This window comes from Aulonocara sp. 'chitande type north' Nkhata Bay, linkage group LG14 (genome assembly GCF_057382095.1).
Source record: "Aulonocara sp. 'chitande type north' Nkhata Bay isolate Kocher_YH1m ecotype deep benthic linkage group LG14, A_spYH_male_GT1.1, whole genome shotgun sequence".
In the NCBI taxonomy this organism is placed as follows: Eukaryota; Metazoa; Chordata; class Actinopteri; order Cichliformes; family Cichlidae; genus Aulonocara; species Aulonocara sp. 'chitande type north' Nkhata Bay.
This window is the reverse complement of record NC_141357.1, coordinates 15,223,605-15,247,122: the sequence shown is the minus strand read 5'-3', so window position 1 is coordinate 15,247,122 and position 23,518 is coordinate 15,223,605. Positions and strand designations below refer to the sequence as shown.

The 23,518-nt window shown below is 45.2% G+C and overlaps 1 protein-coding gene and 1 pseudogene across 2 annotated transcripts in view; both read left to right on the top strand.

Annotated features, from left to right (window-relative positions):
- Window positions 1-23,518, top strand: part of kcnab1a (potassium voltage-gated channel subfamily A regulatory beta subunit 1a) — a 145,006-nt gene that overhangs the window by 5,522 nt on the left and 115,966 nt on the right. The window contains exon 1 of one of the 2 annotated variants that reach the window (XM_086261129.1): window positions 937-1,704. The exons of the other annotated variant lie outside the window; for it this stretch is intronic. Within the exon in view, the coding sequence (XP_086117255.1) occupies window positions 1,418-1,704 (287 nt within the window). The 5' untranslated portion in view covers window positions 937-1,417. Of the gene's footprint in view, window positions 1-936; window positions 1,705-23,518 lie in introns of those variants that run through there. 2 annotated transcript variants of the gene reach the window in all.
- LOC147314300 (uncharacterized) lies at window positions 10,946-12,586 on the top strand (annotated as a pseudogene).

Genomic DNA, 23,518 nt, shown 5'->3' with positions numbered 1-23,518 from the left:
GCTTTTGGCTGTTGCCACTGGATGTCTGCAGGATACAATGAGGAGCAGTCAGGCAGTATTTGCTCTATACTGACACACACACAGATGATGGAAGACTGAAATTCCATCATCTGTGTATGTGTCTACTTGTGGAAAGAGTGACAGTGTGTATCTTAACTCAAATTTCCTGATATGGAAGAGTGGCATTCCTCATGATTCCCACAATTCACTGGAGGACCAGACATGATGTCATTGAACGCTCCCATGAGAAGGCTAGAGAGGGGAGATTATATACTGTGTGTGTGTGTGTTTGTGCAGTCAAGAAGAAGGAAAGACGAGAAAACAGAGGCTTTTCCACTTTATTTTTTTGGTTTACCTAATTATGAAAACGCCGCCCTTACACTGTGCACGACTGAATAACACGCCATCGGCCGTGTGCAAGCGTCTGCTCGAGTATGCGTGTCTGCGTGTTTATATTACGTGTTTGTTATGGGCAGAACTGCAGAGTACACATTGTTTAGAATAAGAAGGAGCAGAAAGAGAGGGCAGAGGCAAAAAAGATGAAAAAGAATGAATTTAAAGGTTGTTGAAAGTGAAAAAAAGTGACTGCTTTAAAAGTGCAACGAGTGTGAGAGACGGGCTGACAAAAAGCAAATGGCAGGAGACGTGAATGCTGGAAGAGAGACGAGAGAGAAAATCAGGAGTAAGTGAAAGGGCTTGTGACGGAGGGAATACTGGGAGACAAAAGAGGGATGATGAGGAAAGGCAGGGTGGGAGAGAGGATAAGGGGGTGGGGGGTGGAGAGGAAAAAGGGGTAAAAGGAAGGAGAGAGTGAGAGAGAAACAGAGTGAGAGAGTGAGAGGGAGGGAGGGAGAAAAAAATGTCCCAGATTCCCATGCTATTTAATAGGGAGCAAAACCAAACTGAGCTTATAATGTAGACTGGCTGAGCAGGGGGCAAAGTGACAGCATCAGTGTGTGGGTGTGTGTGTGTTACGTGTGTGTGTGTGAGAGGAGAGGGACTGTGTGTTTGGCCCTCTGTTAATCTGTCTTCATGTGTGTATATGTGCAGACAACATATATGGCCTGGTGCATGGAGAAGTACATGTAAGGAAGTAACCTGTTTTCCCAGTGTGGACGAGCAGCCTGCTGACAGACTGGACTCCAGATTTCAGTTTGAAAAAAAGGCTCCTTTCAGGGCTGGATGTTCTTTTGTTTTTGTTTTTAATAAGAGGAGGACTTGTGCAGCTTTATTTTGGAGGAATACTTCACACTAAGATTTAATCAGATGCTCTCACGCACACGCTCCTCTGCTCCGTGTAGCTGTGCGTGGGTGAGGGGCCTACCTGGATTAATCTGAGCGCACATGATTGTGGGACATGCGAACAGCAGAAAGGAGCGATTGAAGGGGAGGATAAAGTGAAGAAGAAAGCTGGAAGATGTACTTGTACAAGGCAACGTGCCCGGAGATCCCCAACCCGAAACAGAAGGGGTCCAGGATTCAGGGTGGAGGCCAGGATGGGGTCAAGGCTCACGGCCTAGGACAGGGGAGGCTTGTCGGAAAGACTTCTATGGGGACGGGAACGCGACCCTACCCTCCTCTGATGCTGTGGACAGCAAACAAACCCAACGGTGTGGTGGAGCTCAAGCAGCTGGAGGAGTTCCTCAACTTCCACTCGCTGTCGCTGCACGACACGGTGAAGAGTCAGACAGGCATGGCCTACAGGTAACCTTACCTGTGTGTCTCTGTGAGAGGAAGTCATGTTCGGTCATGTTGACAGACTTATCATTTCTCTTTAAAGAGTTAGTAATGGCTGAGGGGGTTGAAGAGAGTTTTTTATAATTAGTGTTTTGTTTGATTCTACATCTGTGACATCTGAAGAGAAGCGTGGATAAAAATCAAACAGTTTTTCAAGCTTTCCCCCCACATGCTCTGTGTTTACATGATTCTAAGGTCATGCTTGCTTTGCAATGCCCATTGCATAATGGGAACTATTGATCTCTTTTAAAACTCCCAAGCTAATTGATCATTAGCTCTGAGTGCTTTATAAATAATTTTAATCCGTGTTGGCGAGTGGTTTGAGCGAGTGTGATCGGGACATTGTGGATCGCTGCTCAGCCCCCAGGCAAAAAAAGTAACACGTAGCTTCTTTGCCTGAATCGCCTGGTCGTCTCCGGAGAGGACGAGAGGGGGATGAGCTTGAGTAAAGCCTTCTCTGTTGTTTACCTCAGCTTGTTAGAGCTCATTAATCTTAATTTGTACCTGAACTTGTTTAAATGTTTAAAAATGTTTCTTTTTCAATTAGAAACTTAAAAAAACATCCAGTGTGAACTGAGAGTCCACACTGACAAAACAGAATAAAAAAACAACTTGGGAATCAGAGGAAATAAAATATTCTTATTCAACAAAGTAAATCAATAAGACTGCATAGTGTGGTTTTAAAAAATTAGTGTCCATGTGTGTTTTATATTTGGAGACACTGCTGGCTTAGCATTTCCATGAACTATATTTCTGTCATTCGTTCCCTGGGGCTTCCTCATCAGTGGTTCTTTGCAAAATCCTGCCAACATATTTCACTGTATTACAGTCAGTGTAATAATAACACGGACTAAACGTATTCCGTTGTTGTGTTGGTTTAGAAGATCTGGCAGCTCAGACCGTTTCCATCACCCCTCTGTGCCCACCAATGGAGAAAAGGGGGTGTAGAGAGGAGTGTGATGGGAGTCTGTATCTCTGTTGGATCAACCTGGCTAAAGGAGCTCATATGGCCATTCGCTATTAGCATTTGCCTGGGGACATATTGGCATATGTGCGTTCGAGGGACTGTGTGTGTGTGTTTAAAAGTTTGTGGCTATTGCCATGGTAACCTAATAGAACAGCTGGCTGCCCACGACCTTTTCCAGGTCAGCGTGCTTGTCGGTGGTCAAGTTGAGCAGTCCGTTCACTCAGACACACACAAATAAGAAAGAAATTTGAAATTTTGTTAAGTAGAAAGCATTTCCCCGCATTAGCATGCAAAACAATGAAACCTTTGAACTTAGTTTTAACCATAAAAGAGATAAAACCAGTTTAGCTCATGGGGTGAGCAGGTGATCAAAGGAGGTGGTCCTGGGTTTGAGTCTGACCTGAGGCCCTTTGCTACGTCTGCTCTCTGTCCACTATCTACAACTGTGTTTTCTAACAAAGGCAATTTTTTTGTGGGGGGTCTTTTTGTGTGGAGAAAAAATAAAACAAACCAAACCAGTCATGACTTCAACCTCCCAAAAACGGGTTACATACAAGATATTAATAAAAATGCTTTTATTAGCACATGAACACCCCAAAGGAAGAGATGCAATTCAGTCAAGTGCCCTCTGTAACCTTTAAATGTGTTTTCCCTTTAAAGTCCTGCCAGCTCTGTGGGGGTGAGCCAAGGAGAGTTGTGACTTGACAAAACATAAAGAGCCTTTTCTAACCTTTTTGGCTCGTGATCCCTTAAAACAATGAATCTGTTCTTATGATGCTTTAATATTTTATAAGAGGAAAAATCCTGACCACAAGTTTAAACACTTAAAAGCAATTTCAAGGCCAGCTTTTTTGGTGCTGTGTCTAAATATTATATTTTAAGAAGTAAAAGTAAAGTATAGTGGCTTTTATGTATGGACGATCCAAACCTGGCGCAACCGAACTGTACACTTACCACTTTATTATGCACATCAGTTTAATCACATGGCAGCATATGCAACTTAAAGCATTTAGGCATGCAGACGTAGTCAAAATGACCTGCTGAAGTTCAAGTTGAGCCTCAGAATGGGAAGAAAGATGATTTTGAGGTTGGTGTGGTTGTTGGCAGGCTGATCTACAGGGATTTTCTTGAATAATCATCTTTAGGGTTAACAGATCTGAAAGATCTGTGTCATAGCAAGAGGGCGTCCTTGTGCCTGTGAGGGCTCTCATTCGGTACAGCAGCTTCCTCTTTTTTTGTCTTCCCCGCCCCTACTTTGGAAAGCTATGACATCACAACAATGTGACAGTCAACTGCAATGTTGATCGTGGATCAGCATTATTGTGATGATGCTAATGAGTGATTCTATGGATGGATGGACTGGATCCATATCATGAGAACAGATGATATGGATCCACGTGAACAAGTGCCTGGTTAATGTCTTAGGTCAGAGGAGCTAACGTTACAACCAAGGTATGCAGAAGAGCATCCCTCAATTGTGAAGCAGATGGGCTCCAGCAGCAGAAGACCACACCTTCTTCCACCCCTGAAAGCAACGAACAGGAAACTGAGGCTACAGTTTCACACAAGCTTGTGTTGTGGGCTCAAAACTGATTTCTTTCACTGTACCAAAATATCCTCCACAGGCAAATCTCAATTCATTAGAGCACCTTTGGGATGTGGTGGAACAACAAATTCACATCATGGATGTATAGCCAAGAAATCTGCAGCGACTGTGTGATGCTGTCATGCCGGCATGGACCAAAATCTCAGAGGACTATTTCCAGCACTTTATTGAATCAGTGCAACGAAGAATTAATTCAGTTCTGCAAGCAAAAAGGTTCAACCTGATATTTGCAAAGTGTATGGTGGGTTTAAAACAGGAACACACATGCACACAGACACACAGGCATTCTTTCAAATGATCCAAAGTGCACAGATGGAAAGAGGAAGAAGAGGCAAATTCCATGTAGATATGAGCTCAACAGAGTGCCCTCACATGCCCTTTAGTTTATTATTCATGAGTGTGCGTGCCTGTTTGTGGGGCGTGGGTGAGTCCTTTCAGTTGTGCAAGAGCATCAGTGAGTGTTTGTTAGACAGCAAATTACCTCAGTGTGTGTGCATGTTCATTATGTCGTTAATATGGCCCTGACTATGTAGGTTATGGTGACAACATAATGTTCATTTCAGAACATATGCATTTAACATTTTCTCTGGGCTAATGTTAACACTAGTCGGGGAGATACTGATGCACTGTGACACTGTAAGTAGCATTTTAGAGAGACGGTGATCGCTCGGTACCAGAATGTAGCCTCGGAAATGGATTTTGACATCAACTCAGTGCGCGTTAGTCATGAACGCGCCACTACAATGAATAAATATCAAGCTGAAAGCTAAGTTTTGTGTTCAATCAGCCTCCAGAGCGACGAACAAAAAGCGTGAATCAAGTACATCCCCTTTTAACCTAGATTCCAAGTTATTACGCACTCAAATGCACACGATGTTTGATTACTCACGCTGAATTAAAACAGACATCAATTCAATCAGCCAAGTGGGGAAAAAGATTAATCTAAAGGCCATGATATTATTGGATACAGCAGGGGAATGCTGGGTAAGGGCACAACAGTGAAGGGGAATTCAAACCTCCAGGGGGCAGAAGGTCACATTATGAAGCATATGCCATGTGCTCTTGGGTGTACTAATGTGTGTTTGTGAGTACGCGTGTGTGTGTACTTGTATTGCTCATGTTTTCACAGTCACATCATGGGGACCTAAAAAGGGGATGGAGACAAAAAGACCCTGTAATGATTGTATAGAGACTTGTTTCCAGGTTAAGTCAAGGCTAAGTTTCTAGAAAATGATTGTAAGACGATGAAAATTCCCTTGAAGTGATAGAAACTGAACTGCCAGTGTGTGTGTGTGTGTGTTTGTGTGTGTTTTCAGACAGTCTGGATGTTTGTCAGTCCATCTGATTAAATGAGCTCTGCCTGCTGATCGACTGTGGTGTGAAGGTGACAGAGTTACATTGTCCCTGCAGTTGCTTCTCTCCTCCCCTGTCACTCACTTCTTTCTCTGTCCCTGCAGCCTTTGCTGATTTTGTTCTGTGCATAATTCATAGTCTGTGTGCATCAGCCATTTCTACTCTGCCTTTGCTGTTTTCAGAATGTGAATTAAATTCTCCACATTGTAAAACACTGGAAATGACTTTCCTAGATTTATCGTGTTAGGAATGTATTTCGAGGTCTGTACCACGAAGTAAGATTTCAGCTTATTCGGATAACTTATTGGGTTAACTCTGGGTTTTCTGTACTGCAAAGGTAGTTCACATCAACAGGTATGAAGTCAGCGGATACTCACCAGTCAGCAAAATCAATGTTAATTCTGAGAGTCTGATAGTCTTATGACTAAAATTTCATTTTGTTTTAGTCATAATTTAGGCATTAAATTCTTTCATAAGATTATAGTAGACTCAGTCTGAAGTTGATTACAATATAAAGTGTAAAAAGTGTGTTGTGTTTTTATTGGTCAGAGTTGCTCCACACACTTAAAAAAGCATCTTATTTTTCTTGATATCAAATAAGAAATGTGTCCATTAGGTCTACTCTGCTCTTCCTCCCAAGCGTTGACATTTTCTTGCATTTTCAGGAGAAACTGGGAGTATGAAAGACGTTTTTATATGAACTCTTTACTTGCTCTCAGACCAATAAAGACCACTGAGGTTGTAGCTGAAACAATAAGACCAAGACTGCCTTTTAAACTTTTATCTAATGAAATACTCGATATAATCCACCAGATAAACTTTATGGATAGAAATAAATCTTCCTCCAATCCTGCTGACCGAAGTGCTCAAAGCTCGCCCGCATTCATACAGGACTTTTAATACTGAACTCCTGCACAGTGCTTTCCCTCTCTCACACACTCACACAGCAGCTTTCAGTCTGTGTTATGTGTTCAACATCCCCATAATTTTCCAATTTGATGGTTTTGTCTCCGCTGCACTTTTTTATGTTTCATGATTGGCCAGCACCACTTTTTTCCCCCGTGAACCTGTGAACTCCTCATCCTGATTGCCAGTGTTAGAGTAATTGGTATGTAATGGAAAGACACCACGGGCATGTAAACTTGTGCTATAATAGAAGTGTCTTAAGGTGGTATGAGCTTGCAGAAGATACATAAAAGTAAAAGTTTGCAGTTCATTACAATTATAGTTGCTTCTAATGGCAGTAATGATCCCTCCCTTGACCTGGAGACATTTTTCATGTATTAAAATGTATAAAAATAACAGATTATTAGCTGGAATTACACTATAGAGCACCACCAGTCCTGCTACTCTTTGATAACAGATCCCCCAGGTTCTGCTACTGGTATGTCAAATCAAAAAGGAACTCCAGTACTATGTAATGTACTAGTCTTACTGCTTTTAACTAGAAATCACATTTTAACCATACAGCACATTATATACTTCACATCTATGGTCCATTTAGAATAACCAGTTAACCCAACAAGACTGTATTTGGGTTGGTGGAGGAAGCCCATGCAGGCACAGAGATAACATGCAAACTTCAGAGAGACCACAGGAAGGCTGCAGCCAACCTTGAGGTTTGAATCAGGGGAGAACACCACTAACCACTGCTCGACCGTGCCGGCCATAAAGGCCAGTGAAGGCCACGTCAAAGTGGACGTGAGCCCTGTACCTACTCTGCTTGACTGTCCAGGCCTTGAACCTCATGTGTTTTCTCTCTATTAGTAGTAAATCAATATTCAATATTACATAAAATTAACTATTAAAAAAGTGTCTTTGAATGGCAGAGATACAGAAATGTCTGGATGTAGCACAGAGCGTGTGCGCTTGAAGCCATTTATGATTTTTAATTTGTTTGATCTGCTGCTCACCTCAAACAAGTACAAGCAGAAATGTTGGACTTTTAACGATATACTTTAAATTTCTGTTTGTTTGTTTTTTACAAGTACAGTTAAAAATTAAAAAACAAAACAAAATAAGGACTGTCTGGGCAAAGAGTCACCAGAACTTTTTCTGTAATTTTACACATTTAAGAGTCGTGCTGACAGATTTCTTTCTTATTCATAGCAGCTTTTACTTTGTAGAAAAACAGTTAAATATAGGACTTCTTTACACTGACAGGAAGGGGAGATTCACTGGTCTGGACCACTTAAGAAGTGGGCTGTATGTGGCCTGCCATGTATGGCCTGTCAGGGGTGTCAGTGAGTTTGACACCCCTGGTGTCAAACTCACTTTTTGTCTCAGAGACCACGGATTAGTTTTTTTGTTTTTGTTAATGGGTGTTTCCCTTGTTGCCGGGTTTCAAAAATGGCAGTTTTGATTTCGCCTTCATGACTCTTGATTGACGTCATGTAACGGAGCGGAAAGGCTGATTTTATTTCCAAGATGTTTTGTGTTTTTAAAAGGAAGGAAACCTTCCTCCAAACGGACAGAGCAGTGAAGCCGCCAAGGGAAAGTACACGATTAAAAAACTGTATAATTAAAATATAATTTGTTATATTTAAATAGTTAAAATGTAAAATGAATTAAAACAACCTTGGCCAAGGGGTAACACAATAAAAATCAATAAAACACAACATTAAAAGTCCAGTGGCCTGCGCCACGACCTAAAAGTCCCAGGGAGTTAAGAAATCCAGCGAAGTAAAAGGGAAACCCAGCGGAGTCCTCTCCTTCCTTTCTGCATTCGCGTCTTGATGCACTGAAGGAAGGGAGGGAGCGGCAGTCACTATTCCTTTCGACAGTTTTACTTTATAAAAAGGGATAAGTCAGAGACTTACCCCGGGTGGGCAGAGCTCTGAACTCCGCCCGCCGCTTCTTTAAAACTGGAAATCGGCACCAGCTGTCTCACTGCTTCTGCTCTCCCGCAGTGCACAAGCTGGCTCTTGTCGTTATTGCCGTCCGACTGCCCGCTGCGCGTCCCTAGTCGCTGGTGGTGTCTCGTCCCCAGTCGCTGGTCATGTCTCCTAACGCCCAGCTCCACCAGCCCCTTCGGCTTGCAGGCGCTGCCGCCTGGCACCACTTACTCCTGGCCGTCTCTCTAGCCTCTCGGTCGAACCCCTTCCTTTGGTCTGTCAGGCCCTCTTATTGGCCTCTCTGGGATCTCTCGCAGGTGTGATCAGTTTATTATCAGGTAGGGGCGGAGTCTTTCCAGGACAAGTCACCAAATAAATACCATTAAAACATGCAGTAAAACTCATAAAAATAAACCAGTGTACAATATTAAAATATTAAAAAGGTAAAACGCAGCAAAACATGCATAGTAGAAAAACTTAGATAACTTGTCCCTTTCCACCCTGTGACAGTCACTTACAAACTAATTGGTGAGATGCGGACTGCTGGCATCATGTTTTTGAAATGACTTGGCTCGCTTGGGAACCTGGCTGAGCAGGTACTAAAGAAGTACCTGGTACCAGGTACGACCACCTAATGGAAAACCCTAAAAACCGAGTTGAGTTGAGCCGAGTAGGTACTTGTGGAAAAGGGTTATACATGTAATAGGACTAATTTACAACTGTAATCCCTGCTCTAACAAACTGTCTGTGTAGCTGGATACAGAAAGCGATTTCAGCACCAATGAGTTTTAACTAACTAAGTTTCTTAAGTTTCTTACCAAAGAATGTCGGGAATCTATCAGGATGCATCTGGAGAGAAAAATCTCCATAGATTTCCTTCATTTACACTTGGGCTTGGAATTTCTGAACCAAAGCATGAAATAAGGTTTTATAATCGTGGCATGTCTTCCTTGGAGGCTCCTGTTGTTTTTGGTCACACACCAATCTATTTTCTCTATGGACGTGCTGGATGGACGTCAGTATTCCTGATCATGCTTCAGCTGTTATCCTGTAATCTGGTTGCGTATGTTTGGGAAAAGAGAGACTGAACCCTGAGATAACTTAAATTACACTTCAATATTGCACACAGATGGTGCTGATTGCATCTTACGTACATCTACCAACTAATGTAAGTCTAATAGCAACAACCAACCAACCCAGTGACATCACTTTCTGTGCTCTCACAAGGTGGTGCTACACATTCTCCAAAAACCTCCATCCGTCCATCCATCCATTTTCTTCCGCTTATCCTTTTCAGGGTCGCGGGGGGCGCTGGAGCCTATCTCAGCTGTCATAGGGTGAGAGGCGGGGTACACCCTGGACAGTGTAACAAACCTTTTGGGTTATAGCACCACTAGGGGGGGAGTCTCCTAGGGGGGTGTGTGAGTATAGCGTGGCAGCCATTACATGCTGCTCGTGTTCTGTTCTCAGGATAGACCTCACCGTTGTAACGGCCTGGCACCGGCGACTACCGATCCCCGCCCATGTATGTACGGACAGTGTAGAGCTGTGGAGACCTGGCTTGTATGGTCTTATGTTGCTGATGTGAGGGACCAAGCAGCCAAAGCAAAGAGGACACAGGCAAAAAAATATCTTCAAAAAGGGTTTTCTTTATTTTAACCCTCAAAAAGTCCAAAATTAACAAAATTCAAAACCATACTTAGCAGGCCCATAAAACAGGTCAACTAAATATAACTCTACAAAAAGTAATTTCCAGAAACTTAAACAAAACAAAGTGAGACACAACTTAACTCACAAACTGACCTAATTAAAAAGACACACGAGGGTAGCTTTTATAATGATTTGGCCAAACCATTTGAACACAATAGGGGGGAAAACAAAAACACACACTAATATTAACTAAGCACAGAATAACCTAACTAAACCTAAAACACCCCTGCTCCTGGTAAGCCCATGGTTGGTCCTGCTGAGCAGGCATTTTGTCCCCAGAGTCCTCAGCCACACCTTTTGCCCAGACAGGAAACAGCCACCGCCCAAACCCAGGTAACTCAAAGAAAGAGAAACATAATTAATATAACAAAACATTTTAGAAAAACCATACAATGCTACTATGTGCGCGCCTCATAATACCAGTGTTAGGTTTAACCAAATGATTAATGAATTATATTAATGAAGAATACTGCAAAGCAAAATAATAAAGTGAAAAATGGACTAATTTACCCCTGTGTGGCTGCTGCCATCACAGCTGACAAGGAATAAAGGTCTGTTGTTTAATTTAACTGACTGGCTCCGTGTTATCCGGCTAACCTCCACACCACATGCCCGCTGGACCGGCTAGCCGCTCTTTCCTCGCCAGACTGCTGTTACAAAGTGGCGCCCGAACATTGTTCTCTGGATCTTCATCGTCATCCGGATCGACAGACGGTGGGCTCGGATGTTTTTCCCGTGTTTTTCAACGATCGACACTTCGGCTGAGGTGGCGTGTTTTTTTTTCTCTTCGTCTGGCTGTATTGGCCGGGCCGATAGGACCCCGTGAAGGAGCCGACCCCCCGGGATTTCAACGGTATTTGCAGGCATGGAAGAGCGCCGACCCATCGCTTGACACGCTCGCCTGCGAGGGGGAGTACTCCGTGAGTAACTGTACGGCCCGTCGGACCGCTAACTCAGTGCTATTGGACCGTTACGACATCGGCGGTGCTAAAGCTAAGGCTAACGCTACAGTGACTTTGACTCAGTGTTCATTCAGAGGGACGTTTTGTTTTGTGTGAAGCATCAGAGTGTGCACGGACGCTCTCTGTCTGATGGATATTAACGCTTAGGTACTCTGTGGGAACGCTCTTTCACTTTGCCATAACTTTTGTGAGACAGAGAGTGGTTTCGGCCATACTTTTGAAATGGCGTCCCACCCAGACACAGGCAGCGAGGGAGACGGCTGCGACTCAGATGCTGAAGCTCCCAGCCTGACTAAGTACATCATCCCTCGCTCTACCCCTCATGACCTCAATCTTAAGGTGGAAAGCTTGCAAGAAGAGGTGGAGAAACTGCGAGTCTGCTTGCACGATTCGCTGGAGCTACAAAAGAGCCTTCTGAAGCACTTGGATGGTGGCACGAGAGGGGAACCGGGGGAGCAAACATCTCCTCAGAGAACCCCCAACCCGGTGGCTTTTTCCACGCCATTCACACAGAAAGGGATTAACACAGAGCCCCCTCCGCTTCTCCAGCGTCAGTCGGCGGAACTCTGCAATACATCGAGGATGATCGCCGCAGCGCTGCACCAGGCCAAGCTGGAGCCCCCAGTGTTCGCTGGTGACGGTGGAGTGTCACCGGAGGAGTGGCTCCAATCAGTGGATAGCTACAGATCGTCGCTGCGCCTAACCGCAGGTTCTGAGTGAGCTCCCTCACTTCCTCAAGGGAGAGCCCAGTAAATGGTTTAGGGCCCTCAGCTCTCACATTACTACATGGGCACATTTTTACCAACTTTTTGAATCAGTGTTTGTGTCAGCTGATAACCAAGAGCACGTTTGGCGGGGCATCCTCGATCGCGTCCAATCACTAGAGGAACCCCTCCCAACGTTTGTAGCTCACACGCTCGGTGAGTTTAATAAGCTAAGGTGCCCGCCGCCGGAGCATGAACAGATCGAGCTTATATGTAAACATTCATTGGAGAAATATCGGGTTGCGTTGTATGGTACGCCGGTCCCGTCGGTTATGGACCTACTACTTCGCGCGCACGAGCTCCACACAGCCTTAGGTCCAGTCGGCCGCTCAACCCCTACTTCATCCCCTAGTGTTGCAAGCGCGAGAGAACCACATTGTTTTAAATGCTCCCGCCCGGGGTTTACCACACGCACGTGCCCAAGTTGCACCTGGGTTGCCCCAAAAGAACGAGGTGCTGCCAGACCCAGGGCAACCTACCACCGACCTCTCCCAGGCCCACCACCGGGCCTGGAACTGGCCGATGCTGAGGGGCTGGATTCACTGCCGGCGGCTCGTGCGGCCAGTCAGCAGTCGGGAAACCCCCGGGGGGGGGGAGGACATTTCAATGAGGCAGCCCTCCCCCCATTCGCAAAGTATGCCTCGCCCGCATGATGCCCACCAGATTGTGCAAGGCATTGTGGGGCACATGGAAGATGTAGAGTCGGGAACGCACTGGAACACTCCATTGAAAACCAAAATTAACTTCAACTCGGTGGCAGTGAACGCTACGCTAGATACGGGGGCATCCCTGTCTGCTGTGCGGGCTGAACTCATTTTGGAGAACAACTTGTCTCCCAACAGGACCCACCAGTGGATAGGTCCACCGGTGAGCCTAGTAGACGGTGCTCGCTGTCTCCCGGAGGGTGTTACATGGCTGCCCATAGGGTTCTTGAACAAAAGGTTTTATCACCGGTTTGCTGTCATCCGCAACTTGTCATCCCCCTTTGTCTTAGGGATGGACTTTATGAGCAGGGCCTCTTTGACAATCCACATCCCCTCAAGAACCGTAGTTATGGACGACAGTCCATGCACAGGCGCGGATGAAGAGGAGGGTTGCTCAGTTGATCTGTTGAGCGATGATAATGTCATTATGACGCTTGACATGGTAGAGCCCTCGCTGGAGACCAAAGCTCTGGAGGCAAACCTAACAGATAGTCAGAGAGAACTATTAGTTGTCCTCCTTGAACAATTTAGCTGCATGTTTGGTGGTCATTTGGGCCGCACGTCTTTAACTGAACATGTGATCGACACGGGAGATGCAAGGCCTATTAACCTCCCCCCATACCGCACCTCCCCTGCAAAGAAACAACTCATTGAAGAGCAGGTCCAGAAAATGCTGGAGGATGGCATAATTGAACCGTCCATGAGCCCCTGGGCCGCACCTGTCGTGATTGTTAACAGGTTGGGCGCTGACCCACGGTTCTGTGTGGACTTTAGGGGGCTGAACCAGGTGACTCGGAAGGACTCATACCCCTTACCGCGGGTCGATGAGTCTCTCGACTTCCTAGCGAGAGGTCGATTCATTTCAACATTGGACCTAGCGAGGGGTTACTGGCAGGTGCCGGTTTCAGGGGACTCACGTCCTAAAACAGCCTTTGTTTCCCATTGTGGGCTGTTTCAGTTTCGCGTGCTCCCTTTCGGCCTCTGCAACGCACCAGCCACCTTTCAGAGGCTGATGCACAACGTCCTCAGCGGCCTTGTTTACAAGACATGTGCTGTATATCTGGACGACATCGTGGTTGTGTCCCCTACCTTCGAACAGCATTTGTTGGACCTGCGGGAGGTCCTTGAGAGACTTAGGTCTGTGGGTCTCTCGTTGAAGCTTAAGAAATGCCAGTTCTGCCTGAAGGAGCTCACCTTCCTGGGCTACCGGGTTACCCCGGATGCCATTAAACCGGACGATGACAAAATCAAGGCTGTGATGCAGTTCAGAACTCCGTCCTCAATGAAACAGGTGCGGCAGTTTCTCGGTCTGACGGGATACTACCGCAGATTCGTAAAGGAATATGCTCACCATGCAGAACCTCTGCACGCCCTGACAAGGAAGGATGTTACCTTTCAGTGGGATGACAGGTGTCAGGAGTCCATGGACTTCCTGAAACAGAGCATTGCGACAGCGCCTGTCCTGTCACTCCCTGACTTTTCCCGGCCTTTCTTCATCCATACGGATGCATGTGACCTTGGCTTGGGGGCGGCCTTAATGCAGAAGGATGCAGAGGGTAGGGAAGTAGCGGTCGCTTACGCGAGTCGAGCTCTTCACAAGGCAGAGAAACCATACTCTACGCCAGAAAAGGAGTGTCTGGCCGTGATTTGGGCTTTAGAACACTTTCGTCCCTATGTGGAAGGGCTTCATGTGACGGTCTTGACTGACCACAACAGCCTTAAGTGGCTGATGTCACGCCCAAACCCCACTGGCCGGTTGGCGCGGTGGTCCCTGCGCTTGCAGGACTTTGACTTTACCATCGTACATAAGGCGGGGGTGCACAACAGGGTGCCAGACGCTCTGTCTCGCAACCCACTACCTGCACCAGAGGGTCCTCCTATTGAAATCTTGCCGGAGCATGCTGTCATGTGGGGCATGGATCTTCGCGCCCAGCCTCCCCTTTTGTTAGAGGACCGAACACAACTAAGGCAGCTGCAGCTAGATGACCCAGGTGCAGGTCCAAAGCTCCGAGACCTGGAGTGTTCCCCCAATCTGGGTTCGGACGCCAGTCCTTCACCGTCCTTGGTGGTCAATGACGGCCTACTCTATTACCGAGGCCCGAAACATAAGCGCAATCTTCGTCCCCAGGAGGAGCTGAAGCTGTATGCTCCTACGGCTCTCCGGGGTACCCTGTGCGGTTATTATCATGACCACCCTACAGCAGGTCACCTGGGGATTGCTAAGACACTAGCGAGAATGCAGTCTAGGTTTTACTGGCCCAAGATGGCATCGGAAGTTAAACGCTACGTCTTGTCGTGCCCAGTATGTCAACTCACAAAACCCAGTCAAAGAAAGCCAGCGGGCTTCATAATCCCCATTTCGCCCCAGCGACCCTGGGAATACGCAGGGGTCGATTTTGTCGGACCACTACCTCGCACCGCTTCGGGGAACTCGTACATACTGGTCTTCGTAGACTATTTCTCCAAGTGGATCGAAGTGTGTGCGGTTCGGGATGCGACGGCTCGAGTGGCAGCCAGTAAGTTCATTAACGAGGTATTTGCTAGGCATGGGGCCCCTAGGTACCTTATTTCGGACAGGGGCTCACCTTTTGTCAGTGAGCTGTTTGATTCTGTTCTCTCCACTCTTGGGTCCACCCACCGCCTCACGACGGCGTATCATCCGCAAACTAATGCGACCGAAAGAGTGAACAGAACTCTCAAAACGGCCATCCGCGCATACGTGGGCGATAAGCACGCGTCGTGGGATAAGTTCATGTCCCAAATCTGTTTCGCGCTGCGCTCGGCCCCCCATGAGAGTACAGGACTCAGCCCTGCTATGATGTTGTATGGTAGGGAGCTGGAGACACCCCTTGACTTGCTTACTAAGCCGTCCGGGGAGAGCGAGGAGTCATCCATGCCCTATCCGGAGACCCTTAAAGCGTCGCTTCAGGAGGCCCACGATCGGGCCAGGGAGACACTGGCTCGCAGCCATGCTAGGCAGAAACGCTACTACGACCTGAGACGCCGGCCGATGACCTACGCAGTCGGAGACTTGGTGAAAGTCAAAGCTCATCATCGATCGGACGCTCAATCTTGCTTCACGGCCAAGCTGGCACCCTTGTTTACAGGGCCCCTCCAGGTTACTCAGAAGCTTGGGGAGGTCAACTACAGATTAGCCAAGATTGACACTGGTGAAGACGCAGGAGTCTTCCACGTCGTGAACGTTCAGCCATTTTACTCCTGGGACTCCACATCTCCTTCAGGGCACCGGACTTCGGCCCAGGAGAGCCTGGATGAGACTGAAACGGGGGAACAGCCCTCATTCCCGAGTTCAGGGGATATCGAAGCAGGCGGGCACCCCGCCGAGGGCGCCTCTGAGTCGCCACCGGCCGAGGGGGAACACTATCATTTGAGACCCCGCCGGTGCCCCAGAATCACTGAGGGTTGGACTGCTACCAGGTGGACTAACCGTCATCATACGGACAGACTCAATGTTGACTGAGGGTTGGTTTCATACATGTACATGCTGTAATTGTTCTGTTCATAAGGGGTGATTACTTGTTCTGTTCCACTGAGCCCTCGTCATCGTGGCCCGTGAGAGCCTTTGTTTGGTTTTCGGTTGTACTGATTTGTGTGACCGGTTGTGTTGTATGTCTGACTGTTTCCCTTGTCTATGACCATCTCTGGAAGATGGATTGGCAGTAATACTGCATGTTCTGTATTGTTTGCTTCAAGCACTAATTTTGTTTATTGACTGTACCAATGCTTAAGGTAAGGATGTCTAACAATTCCTCCACAACCTGCTTAGTACCTAATGTAACTATGTATAGTGAAGAAGGGTAGCGGGAGGAGGGTCACCTGGGTCCGGCTGAGGACAGCCTGCGAATTGCCGGGGGGGTGATGTAACAAACCTTTTGGGTTATAGCACCATTAGGGGGGGAGTCTCCTAGGGGTGTGTGTGAGTATAGCGTGGCAGCCATTACATGCTGCTCGTGTTCTGTTCTCAGGATAGACCTCACCGTTGTAACGGCCTGGCACCGGCGACTACCGATCCCCGCCCATGTATGTACGGACAGTGTAGAGCCGTGGAGACCTGGCTTGTATGGTCTTATGTTGCTGACAAGGAATAAAGGTCTGTTGTTTAATTTAACTGACTGGCTCCGTGTTATCCGGCTAACCTCCACACCACATGCCCGCTGGACCGGCTAGCCGCTCTTTCCTCGCCAGACTGCTGTTACAACAGGTCGCCAGTCTGTTGCAGGGCCAACACACAGGGACAGACAACCAAAAACCTCTAAAGACTTATTCCTTAAATCCAGCTTTACACCAGTTGACAGTTTTGCAGAGTAGTGCTGCATGGTGTAAACCAGCCCCAATACACGTAATGTTTCGTGTCCACTTTAAATCGGGAATAAGAGATTTGAACCCTAAGCTGCAAACCCAACTCAGAAACTGTTTCTGTACTCCACATCACTTCAAAGCACGAGAAAGATAAATAAATGTTAAATAATAAAATATAACAGCTGTGTTTGACTACCCAAAGAGCAGCAGTGACAATTTATTGACTAAAACCAGTCACAAGCCTCTGCTCTGTGGACCGGAGCCCTTCTGTTCCCCCACAGTGTTTATGCTCAAACTTTTGCCTATGTAAGGAGAAACTGTTCAGGCACTGCACTCCATTTATTACTCACAGACACAAAGAGAAGGAAAAGCAAAGTATTGGGTGAGCGGAAATGAACGATGTTAAAAAAATACAAATGATTTAAAAATGATCTTTAAGCAAGCACATTGATAATATTATATTATTTATAGCCTCTGCGGTGCGTCACGGAGTTTAGAGCCTAATCTGTTCTTCCTCACTTTGTGTTCTGTATGTATTTGTTTCTCTGTGTGCAACAGTGTGCGTGCGCGTTTGTCAGAGATGGGAAGCTGTAGTTTGTAACCAAGACGCACAGTTGCGCTCCTAACCAGTGAGTTAAGGAGCGAGTAAATGCACACACTCACAGAAACAGATACGCCACAGTCAGACACACAAACACTCAGATAAATGCGTCAATTGCTCATCCTTTATTCATCTTGGAAAACAAGTGAATATTTAACAGAAGAGCTGGTGTCCTCTTTAAATAGTTAATTGGTCAGCCGGTCACAGAAGTGGCGTGCGTGCGTGCAGTCATTTATCTAACTTTATAAATACCATACAAGTCTACAGTTTGTGCATCACAGTCTACATTTCTGCACAAATAAATAAAAAGAAATGAAGAAGAATCTAAGGTGCCTGCATTAGTTCTTGCTTTAGAGTCTTTTCTATTATGAATGTAGAGGGTGTGAAGAGCTTTACACACTTGGTATTAGACCAGCCAAGATCCTGTGACACCTTTGGCTTAGAACCAGTCATGTAATAAATTACTTTGGACTGAGAGAAAGAGAGCGCCTCATTTTGTACTGTAATTACAAGATAGGGCGGTCTGTTTAATCAGGGATTTTATTGTACATCGTGTTCAGTTAGGTTACACGCTAAAGCTGCAGTATAGTTTTATTCAAGCACTTTATTCAAGTACAAATTTGAGGTAGTCTTAGTATGAGTGTCATACCACTTCATTCTGCCAGTTTAATATGACAACAGGAAGGATGCAGTACTTTATTTATTTTTTACAATTGTCTCACAGCTTTAGTAATCTTAGCATTATTGCCTATTAAATATAACTATTATAGCATACAAAGCTATATTATAGGCTTTGACACGTATAGGTGAACTGGATCCTCAAGACATCTCACTCCAGGAAAGAAATTAAACAAGGTAACGCTCCTGCTGACTGGAAAAACTGATAACTGTTAGTCTTTGTTAAAGCCAACGCTCGTAAAGGACTGGATCACTTGACTGTAACCAAGTGCTCATCTACAGCTATATACACTCATTAAGTATACCTTACTAGTATTAGGTTGGGCACTCTTTGCCTTTAGAAATGCCTTAATTCTTCACGGCATAGATTCAACAAGGTGCTGAACTCATTCCTCAGAAATGTTGGTCCCTGCTGATATGACGGTATCACACAGATCTCCACATCTACCACATCCCAAAGGTGCTCTGTTGGATTGAGATCTGGTGACTGTGGAGGCCATATGAGTACAGTGAACTCACTGTCATGTTCGAAAAACCAGTTAGAGATGATTTGAACTCTGTGCCATGGTGTGTTATCTTACTGGAAGCAGCCATAAGAAGAAGGTAGACTGTGGTTACAAGGGATAGACGTCCTCAGCAACAATACTCGGGTGGTCAATGCTCAGTTGTTACTAAGGGACTCGAATTGTGCCAAGAAGACTGAAGCCTGAACTGTTGATGCAAGGCAAGATGGAGCCGTGCTTTCGTGTTGTTTATGCTCAAATTCTGACCCTACCATCTGAATTTTGTAGCAGAAATTGAGATTCATCAGGCCAGGTAACATTTTTCCAATCTATTGTTCAGTTTCGGTGAGCCTGTGTGAACTGTAGCCTCAATTTCCTGTTCTTATTTCCTGACTGGAGGGACACCTGGTGTGCCCTTCTGCTGCTGCAGCTCACCTGCTTCAAGCTTTGACATGTTGTACACTCAAAGATGCTCTTCTGCATTCCCTGGTTGTAATGAGTGGTTATTTCCAATTACTGTTGCCTTTCTATCAGCTTGAAGCAGTCTCTAAATTTTTCTCTGACCTCTGATGTCAACAAGGCAAACTCTGAAACACTTTGCAGCTGTGTGTTTCAAAACGTGCTATACGAATAAAGTTATTATTACTAAAAATAAACCCTTCTTATGTAAAGCCATATTTGCTCCAGTCTTGATTTACGTGTACTCAGACAAATGGCCCCTGCCCACTCACACAGGTGTTTCAGCTCTGGCTGATTGCACATCTGCTTTGATTGAGCCTGAGAGTAATGAATGTTGATGCTGTCCTTAAAAAAATGATAAAGTTAGTAGGTTTTTCTGCTCTGACAGGTGCAGAATAATTAGAAGGAAATGGAGAGTGCCACGCTCGCACAGTTAGTTGCAATCACACAGTATGAGTGAAATCACCTGTGCAGATGTTCAGACAAGTTACATTTTGCTCATGAAGAGCGATTTGGCAGATGGTTAAATAGGTTTTTATTGTGAAGGCCCTTTTACTTAAACGCAGATTAAAGTGTTAGATGTAGCAGATACAAACTAAAAGAAGAGGAATAAAGATTATTGCTCAGGAAGAATTGCTTGAAGCTTTTTTGCAGTCTTCTTGTTCTCACTTAGACACACTTTTGTTATTTTTAAAGTGACTTATTAATTCCCCGTGGCTTATCCTGTTCTATCAGATGCTTAAACAAAGGCATAACCCTTAACTTACTCCCAGCACAGAATCAGTTCTACTGTTACTCTGTTACACTGATTCATGATTAATCAATACGGGTCCAATAGTGGGGGCAACACTTTCACACACATCTCCGCTTCATTAGTCTGTTGAGTGAGCTAAAGTGTGTTCTTTACATGACTCTCATTAATAATTGACTCCACAGCTTGAAAAATCAGCTGGACTCTGAACACGTGCAGCTATGAGTTTTTTCTGGCTCCTCTTTACCTCGTGCTGTGTCTCAGCCACACACACACACACACCCTCTGATGTTCCACTTGTGTCAGCACTAGCCAACTGCGTAAACCAATAGGACATGAGTTTGTCCTATTGACTTGCTCTTTGGGAGAGTGGCAGACAGGACCTAACTCTGTCAGATCGGGCCAAACCCTCATCATGGATCACTATGCTTGTCTGACCTTTCTTTGAAACTCTCTTGGTTTTAAAAGGAATTTGCAACTTGGTATTAAATCCATGAAAGACAAACACAGACTCACAGATCTGAGCACTGGTATGTTAAAAAGAAAAAGTCACGATGTTTTCTCTGAGGTGTAGTAATTTGAACTTTTTCTTCTCCTTGCTACGGCCTTTGAACATTAGAAAAGCACGACTGTCTTGCTCCTTGATATTTGTCCATTATTGATGAGGGGTGCTAGGCGTCATTTAGGAGGGAGAGCTCTCCTTGGGTCTCACTAAGGTCACTGGAGGCCACAGTGGAGCTTCATCTTACTCTCCCACACTGCTTTACGTCAAAGGAAGGGAACCCTGCCAAGTTTAACTTTGTGTCTCTTGGACGCACGCTCATCCTTTCCCTTAAAAATTATTAGCCGATCTTCAAGGTAAGTCTGTAGCCTTTGGCAAATCCGACCACAGCCAAAGTATCACAAGTTCTAAAGATAATCTTTGAGTTACGAGCACACATCCGTTTAACTCAGTTTTAAAAATCCCACTGGAGGTCGCTGATGGGTGTGTATATATATGTGTGTGTTTCTAGCAAGGCTGGGATGTGAAGCTGAACCACTTTCTCTTCAACCACTATTTTAAGATGAGTCTTTGAGATAAGAGCAGCAGTTAAATGCCTAATTTGTACCGATGGTGCAGTGCGCAGGAGGGGTAATGGCGTGGGTGTGAGATGAGCCCCTGGAGGGTTAAGGAGCATGTTTAACAGTTAGATGTGGGTGTGTGAGTGAGGAGGTGTGGGTTAGAGAAATAAGATCCGAAATGAGACACTTGGGACTCTGGTAAGGAGATCAAAAGAAAGAGGCATAAAGTTGGTTGAGAGGAGTCCTGTTATTTAAGTGTTGGTTTCAAGTTTTAACACTAGGGGGAGCCATAGATCTGCTGTCCCTTTACCTTTGGACAACAAAAGCATCAACCTCTACACTCTTTTCAGCTGATTGAGGACCAGTGATTGTCTGCAGTCACTTCATTTGCACTTGATCGATTTTAAGCACAGCAGGTCTGAGTATTTAATTGTCTGTGCATTGTGTCATATTTGTAAAACACAATGCTTCTGTCCTCTCTTTGCTTTTCTTCATTACAAGGTGAAATGAAAAAAAAAAATACTGTGCACAGCTGATGATTGTAGATCAATGTAACTAACAGTTCCTTGTTCCCAGTGATGTTACCAGAAATACTGTTTGCCATAAGAGAGGGAAAAAAAGGGCCTGACTAAAGTGAAATGTTGCTTTAAGGGGTGCTGCAGTGCTCATGCAGACGTGGAATCAGTTGGAGTGTCGCCTACTGAGGATTTCAGAGACCTTTCAAAACCACGGCTCAAGAAGGGTCAATGAAAAAAAAGAGAGAAAAGTAACCTGGCTCCTTCAGCAGAGAAGCAAATCCTATTCTCCTCATATCGCTCACGCTCTCATCTTCCATTTTTCACTTTTCACGTTGATTTCTTTCAGCTTGCTCTTACTTTATAATCAGTTTTATCTGCTTTCGTCACATTGCTAGTGTACTTGAAAAAATACTTGTACCACCACTAAGTGAGTATATAATGTCTGTTATTGTCTCTAAAAGATTTCTCTTTAACTATATATACGTATTACACAAATATCTCACACACAAACAGGTTTACAGCTGCAGCGTTATCTTGGAAACTTTCAGCCGATAGCTCAGCTGACCCTTCTACACACCCAGATGGCAAATTTCATACAGAGTTGCTGCGCACCTGCAAGCTGTTTTGCAACCCACCTCCTGAGAAAAGAGCTTCTGCTCCTTTCACCTCTAGCTTCACATGTATGCAGCTTGCGCCTCATGCTTTCCACAATAAAGCAGATCCGTAGAAATAAAATTAAACACAGGCACTATCATCAGTCATCGCCCTCGTTCTCCTCATTTTGCTGCTGGAGTGAATTCACTGCAAGCAGATAATGGTGCTAAAGAGATGGCACCAAGACTTTGACACCATTTGGCAATCAGAGTACCTGCATACAGACACATTTGATCATATTTGTAACTAATATTACCTCAGTGGTCATGTAAAACAATCAAATATGGGTAGGAACGGTTAAAAAATATTGTATTTTTCTACAGGTTGAGTGATATGATATTCTTACTGGCTTCTACTGCTTTGACTGCAATTACATTAATAAGAGTAGTTTTTTGGCAACTTCGTCTGGGTTCTGTCTCCACTGCTGCCTGCTGTGTATCTATGTGTGTTTGACAGGGAGGAGAAGCTGCAGCTCAGTACATGGTTTAGAAAATTTAGTGTAGTTCTTTTTCCTTTTTGGCTCAGGTGCTGTGAAGAAAAAAAGCTTGCTGCGTCTAGTTCGTAATAGCGTGGAAAAGCTTAAAAGGGCCACATCAAACAAGCTGTTCTGTCTAAACACACTCGTAAAACTATCATGCGGATGGAACTGTGGTAAATTCATTCATTGCACAGACAGAACTTTTTCACTGCCCAGCCATATATCTCCACTCAGCAGCACTAAGCTGATACGGTGGCGTAGGCAAAGTTTAGAATCACTTCCTTGGATCAGCACTTTTCTCATCTGTTCTCAGTTTGTCTCCACAGATTGTAATACAGAGGAGTGGAGCTTGAACCTTTTCCAGACTCTGTGTGTGTGTGTGTGTGCAATGCTTATGTGTGTTCATGGGTACAGTGTGATAAGAAAAGGTAATACATTGCACTCCCTCAAGACCCATTAAGAGAGGAGAGGTAAGAGAACAGGGGACAAAAAGTGCAACATAAAAGATTTCGGTTGTATCGGGTATACACGCACGCACACGTGCACGGATCCTGACGACTTTGCTGCAGCATTTATCACTATTTCACGAACAGCTGGTAACCGCTGCAGCAAGAGACTCACAATTCCCAACAATGTGTGAAGGTATCACACGATTAGCTTCATGAAGGCAGATACACAACTTTACAAGTTTACTGTTTTAGAGTGACTTCACTGCAGCAATGCAGCACATATCTGGGGACCGCAGTCTCCTGCTTTTAGCATATCTTCTTGTTCTTTTGGCTCCTCCCTTTAGAAGTCGCCACAGCAGCCTCACCCTGTCCCTAACATCCTCCTCTGTCACATCAACCCTCCACATC